The sequence below is a fragment of the Nannospalax galili genome, unplaced genomic scaffold (assembly GCF_000622305.1).
Source record: "Nannospalax galili isolate Female #2095 unplaced genomic scaffold, S.galili_v1.0 scaffold202, whole genome shotgun sequence".
Lineage (NCBI taxonomy): Eukaryota > Metazoa > Chordata > Mammalia > Rodentia > Spalacidae > Nannospalax > Nannospalax galili.
Genome location: NW_008349000.1, coordinates 813,393 through 819,392, shown reverse-complemented (window position 1 = coordinate 819,392; position 6,000 = coordinate 813,393). Strand labels below are relative to the sequence as shown.

The following is a 6,000-nucleotide window of genomic DNA, read 5'->3' as shown; positions in this document are numbered from 1 at the left end:
TTGTTGATAGAATATTTTTAGCATTGTCAAATGATCAGGAAGATTTGTTAAATTTATTTATTGATAATGATTATGCCATGTATAATTAGATGTTGTATTTTCTTCGAAGTTAGTAGAGCTGTGTGGGAAGAGATGGTGAGTGCCTGCTGGTGTGGTCTTCTTGCTGCGCTCTCACTCCTTCTTGATGCCAGGTATTGAATCTTTGTAAGTTTTATATTACATCATCACAGTTAAAACACATGCTCAAGTAGTTTGCTTAGATTTGTCCCAGGAATTGATTTCCTACTTTTAGTTCTTTCTGTGAGTAGAACATTATTGCTTACTTTTTGATTTCACGTATTATGGAATACAGTATAATTCATGTGTACACTGTATAATTGTTAAATCAGGTTAATTAACAGTCCCATCTCACATCATTTCTTTAAGAGCATTATTCTCTCTGTCATCCCCCTCTTCCATCCTGTGTGTGATGTTTGCCTGAACTCTCACTAGCATTGTTGTCATAATGTTTTAATTGAAAATCTAGTTCTCAAATTATGGAACACCTATATCATCTCAAGACTGCTTTTGCAATGATGATAATTTTATTAAATTTCTTTGATGTTTCTCTTCAGAATTGATTTAAAATGCTTGATACTGGGTATGGTGGTTCATGCCTATAATTCTAGTACCGGAGGGACTGAGGCAGGTGGATTACTGTGAGTTTGAGGCCATCCTGGACTAGAGAATGAGATACTGTCTCAAAAAAAGAAAGAAGGAAAGAGAGAGAGAGGAAAGAAAGACAAAAAACAGATGAATAAAATGCTTGCTATTTTAAGTTAAATCTTTTAAGTTCTTGATTTTTTTTCCAGTTCTGGTTCAGTGTTTTAGATATTATGTTAATGGGTTAAAATTCCTTCCTAAGTATATTAAGTTTAAGCTTTTCTTTAAAATCTCACTAAATACCTAATCCCACATTGTTGTTTTACAGTATAAGTTAAAATAAGTTAATCAGATAAGCAAAATGCCTTATTTTTTTCAGCACAGATGAGGCTGCCACTGAGAATATTTTAAAAGCTGAACTGACTATGGCTGCTCTTTGTGGAAGATTGGGCCTTGTAACGTCAAGAGATGCCTTTATCACTGCAATATGCAAAGGTTCCTTGCCCCCACATTATGCTCTTACTGTACTGAATACCACCACTGCAGCTACGTTTTCCAATAAATGTAAGATATAAACTTGTACAGAGCTTTCTTTATCTGATGGGATGACAAAGCATAGAGACACAGAAATTCTGAGTTCAGGCCTCGTGCTCTTCTACTTACTGATCGTGTCTTCTTGGGGAAGTGGGTGTCCGGTCCTTTCAATTTCGTCCACCTCTTTAAAGCAGTTATCTTACCTTATTAAAAGGTAAGGGAGAAGTGCACTTAGAGGCCACTGGACCTCTTTGTTTCTCTTCCTAGTGTGTCAACATTGAATAAATCTCCTTTTTTTCTGCTTTTAAGTGAAAAAGGGGAGGAGAGGAAAGGATATCATAATAGCAATTTTAAATAATAATTATGCAGATAAAGTAATACAAGTATGACACTCCTTTGTAAACTGTAACATGCTGTTGAAATGTAATTGCTGTTTTAAATTTGTCCTAGAGCAGTGAGAGTTGCAGCCACTTACATTATGCTAACATTTAAAAATTTATTTTCTTGGTTAATACAAAGATTTTTTTGCCATTAATATATATGTATTTCAATGTGATACTGTTGCACATCCAAAGTTTATTTACCTGTAACTAGAAAAGTATACTTAGAATTCATATTTAAATACTAAATATGTCCTAATTCTATTTTGCTTATGAAACATTCACTAAAGTTTTATAACTTTTCAAAGTTATATAGAAAATTGCTTCATATTTGCTCTCTTAGTTTTTGAAACTTGAGAATTTTCAGAATATTTGCATCTAGATAATGGCTATAATTGTTTAATTGTATGGTTGAACTTAATATTTTACAGTAACATTACCTTGAAAGCAGTATAAACAATATTGTACTTATTTAGGCTTTCCTTTGTGTTCTAGCATATTCTATTCAGGGCCAAAGTGTTATGATGATAAGTCCATCAAGTGAGTCTCACCAGCAAGTTGTGGCAGTGGGTCAACCACTAGCAGTTCAGCCTCAAGGAACAGTAATGGTAATACACATCTAAGTTGATTTTTTAGGGGGGTATGAGCTACCAATTAATCAAGGAAACCTGCTGAGCCCTTTTTTTACTTCCAAATATAATTACTTATTTTTACCAGGAAGATATTTTTATTTTTTTATTTAAATTTATATTTTGATATTTCAAGACAAGCTCTTCCTATAGTCCCCATTTTCCTGAAATTCGCTATGGAGACCAGACTGGCCTCAATCATACCACAGAGATCTGTCTGCCTCTGCCTCCCAAGTGCTAGTATTAAAGGTGTGTACCACCATGCCTAGCTCGGAGAATATTTTTAGAAGAAAGTATTCTCTTGCTATTATTATAATCAGTATGATAATATAACTCTGTGTGTGTCTGTCCATGTGTGTCTTTGTGTATGTGTATGTGTGTGTACATGTTTATGTATTTATGGGCACATGCATGTATGCAAGTGAGCATGCATGTGTATGTATGTAGAGGCCAGAGCTCATCATCGTGTGTCTTCCTTGACTTTTTTTTAACTTCCATACCGATGCAGAGTCTCTCACTTGATCTCAGAGCTCTCCAGCTAGTCTAGGTAGCCAGCAAGCTCCCAGTGTGCCTGTCTCAGCCTCCTAGTGGATAGGATTATAAGCATGCTGCCATGCCCTCCTAGCATTTTATGTGGGTTCTGAGGATCTGAACTCTAGCCCTTGTGCTTACATGGCAAACACTTTACTCACTGAACCATCTCCCTACCCCTGATAATAAAAACTTTTAATTAAATAATTTTGTTTCTACAAAACCATACAAATCTGTTTCCTTAATATTGTTTTTTATTTAAGACAATTTTTGAATGCATTAATACTGATTTATAAGCTTTTAATTTTTAAGAATTTTATTTAAATTTATTTTCTTGGTTAAAGAAAGATTTCAGCAGTTACTACAATTATATCTTTTTTCAACATAGCTAACTTCCAAAAATATTCAGTGTATGAGGACTCTGCTTAACTTGGCGCACTGTCATGGCGCTGTTCTTGGAACATCATGGCAACTTGTCTTGGCAACTCTTCAGGTATGTTGTAGTATCAGATACTAGATTTGTGATTGGTAACAATTAAACAATGCCTGTTGGTGCTTAAGAAAAACCTAATAATTAAATAGTATGAAAAGAAAAAGGTTGAGAAGGAATAAAATTTGGCTTATATTCCTATATATTAGGAAGTTTTTTTAGGCTTATCTTTAGGCCTACTTCTTATAATGGCCTAAATTCTACTGCCTGCACTTGTTATAATTATTTTATATGAATGCTAATTGTTAGAGAACTACTGATTTTAATTTTTATTGCTAGAAGCTACCACTGATTTTTGTTGTTGTTGTTACCGGAATTTTTATAGCTTTATAAACTTTGTTTTGCTTATATTTTCAGCATCTTGTATGGATTCTGGGATTAAAGCCTAGTAGTGGTGGTGCCTTAAAACCCGGAAGAGCAGTAGAAGGACCCAGTACAGTAAGTTAAAACCCTTCCTGCCCTGTGAGTGCGTCTTGAGATGTCACACTTTACATCTGATTTTATCCTTCTCTTAGGTTCTAACAACAGCAGTGATGACAGATTTACCAGTGATTTCTAATATACTTTCCAGATTGTTTGAAAGCTCACAGTAAGTCAGTTTTTTTTTTTTTAAAAAAAAGTATTTTATTATTTTTATTTTATGTGTATGGGTGTTTTGCTTGCATGTACAAAAGTGCTCCACATGTGTGCAATGCCCCTGTAGAGGTTAGAAGAGGGTTTTGGATCCCCTGGAACTGGAGTTAAGGATGGTTGTTAGCTGTCATGTGGGTGCTAGGAATTGAACCTGGGTCCTCTGGAAGAACAGGAAATGTTCCTAACCACTGAGCCATCTCTCCAGCCCCAGTAAGTCTGTTTTTAAATTGGTAGATCCATTGTTTCTAGCTGTATATTTGAGTAAAAATACCTTCTTTGTTTTCATTTTAGGTATCTTGATGATGTATCTTTGCATCATTTAATAAATGCACTTTGCTCTTTATCTCTAGAAGCAATGGAAATGGCCTATGGAAATAATAAGGTATGGTATTTTCCCTTTCTTTTTTAAATATGGTAACGTTAATTAGTTATATAAGTTATAGAGCCATTATGATCTTAGTGGGTAGGACTAATGCCTTGTTTGTTAATAGCAGCCTGTTAGGTTTTCAGCATTTGTGGTTATTATTTGTAGAAGGAGGAATAAAGAGAGAATGATACGGTATGTAATTTATCTAAATACCTAATATGAACTTAAATTGTGTCCTTTTTTTCTTATGTACTAAATGTTCTTAATATTTTTACAAATAATGCAACACAATTTTATAGAATATTTTGATAGTACTTATAATTAAAATTTATGATCTGGTGGCTGGATATGGTGGCACACACCTTTAATCCCAGCACTCAGAAGGCAGAGGCAAGGGAATCTTGGTGAGTTCCAGGCCAGCATGGTTTACACAGTGAGTTCCAGGCCAGGCGGGACTACATAGTGAGACCCTGTCTCAAAAAAAAACAAAGCAAAGCCAGACATGGTGGTGCACACCTTTAATTCCAGCACTTGGGAGGCAGAGGCAGGCGAATGAATCGAGAGTTTGAGGCCAGCCTGGTCTCCCTAGAGAGTTCCAGGCCAGTTGGGAATCCAGGGAGACCCTGTCTCAAAAAAAAAAACAAAGCAAAGCCGAGCATGGTGGTGCACACCTTTAATCCCAGCATTTGGGAGGCAGAGGCAGGCGAAACTCCGTGAGTTTGAGGCCAGCCTGGTCTCCTAGAGAGTTCCAGGCCAATTGGGGCAACAGGGAGACCCTGTCTCAAAAAGAACCCCAAAAAGGCAAATTATTATTTGGGTAATATAAGATTTAAATCAACAGATATGTGTCAAAAGAAAAAAGAGAGAAATATTTGTCTCAGTTTTTTGCCTTTTTTAAAAGAAGGATGGTTGCCTTTACTGGAATGGCAAATATGGAGCTAATCATTTCTTCTTGAAGGTAATAATTCTCCTTACCTTGAAATTAAATTCTTCATTGTTCATTAATTAGTAGAATAGTACTTTTGAATATTAGCATTTGAGAACATTCTTTTCATATTCAAAATATTTTATATTTGTAAAGCACAGGAAAATTTGAGCTTATAAGTGAACTAATTTTCAACTGGAGAGATAGCTCAGCCATAAAAGACTTAAGACTAACAACCAAAACATCTAGAATGAACAGCTTTTGAAGCTAGAAGCATAACTCAGTGGTAAAGCACTTGTCTACCTTATGGGAAACCCTGGGTTTGATTCTCTCATCACCACAAAAATGTATAAAGAAAAATGAAAAAGAAAATAATAGAAAAGAGCTGGGCATGATGGTGCACACCTTTAATCCCAGTACTTCTAAGACAGAGGCAGGTGGATCTCTGTGAGTTTGGGGCCAACCAGGGCTAAACAGTGAGACATTTTCTCAGAATTAGAAGAAAAGAAAATAATAAGTAAGGTTTTTGCTGTTAGGCTGGAAGTATAACTCACAGTGCTTGTCTAATATACATGAAGTCCTGGGTTTAATCCCTAGCACCATACAAAACCAAAATGAAGGCCTTTCTACTTTTTTTTTTTTTTTTTTAATTTTACATATTTTTATTATATACAATGTATATAAATATACATTTTTTAGAAGAAGCATTTCATTACAACAGCATTGACATATTCAATAACAATTTTCTGAGCTAAGATGCATCTTTTTCAAAATTGGCTGTAAATTTTTAGGTTTACAGTTGAATTATTACAGTTATACAATATTGTACTCAGTATAAACTCTATAACACATAAAATTGAGTGAGTTTT

The 6,000-nt window shown here is 34.8% G+C and overlaps 1 protein-coding gene across 4 annotated transcripts in view; it reads left to right on the top strand.

Annotated features, from left to right (window-relative positions):
• The window catches only part of Mon2 (MON2 homolog, regulator of endosome-to-Golgi trafficking), a 119,144-nt gene that overhangs the window by 65,803 nt on the left and 47,341 nt on the right, over positions 1–6,000 (top strand). For all 4 annotated transcript variants that reach the window (XM_008846140.1, XM_008846141.2, XM_017801365.1 and 1 more), the window contains exons 13-19: positions 110–191; positions 1,022–1,206; positions 2,052–2,164; positions 3,105–3,209; positions 3,564–3,644; positions 3,722–3,795; positions 4,131–4,221. In XM_008846140.1, coding sequence (XP_008844362.1) covers positions 110–191; positions 1,022–1,206; positions 2,052–2,164; positions 3,105–3,209; positions 3,564–3,644; positions 3,722–3,795; positions 4,131–4,221 — 731 coding nt within the window. The remainder of the gene's footprint in view (positions 1–109; positions 192–1,021; positions 1,207–2,051; positions 2,165–3,104; positions 3,210–3,563; positions 3,645–3,721; positions 3,796–4,130; positions 4,222–6,000) is intronic.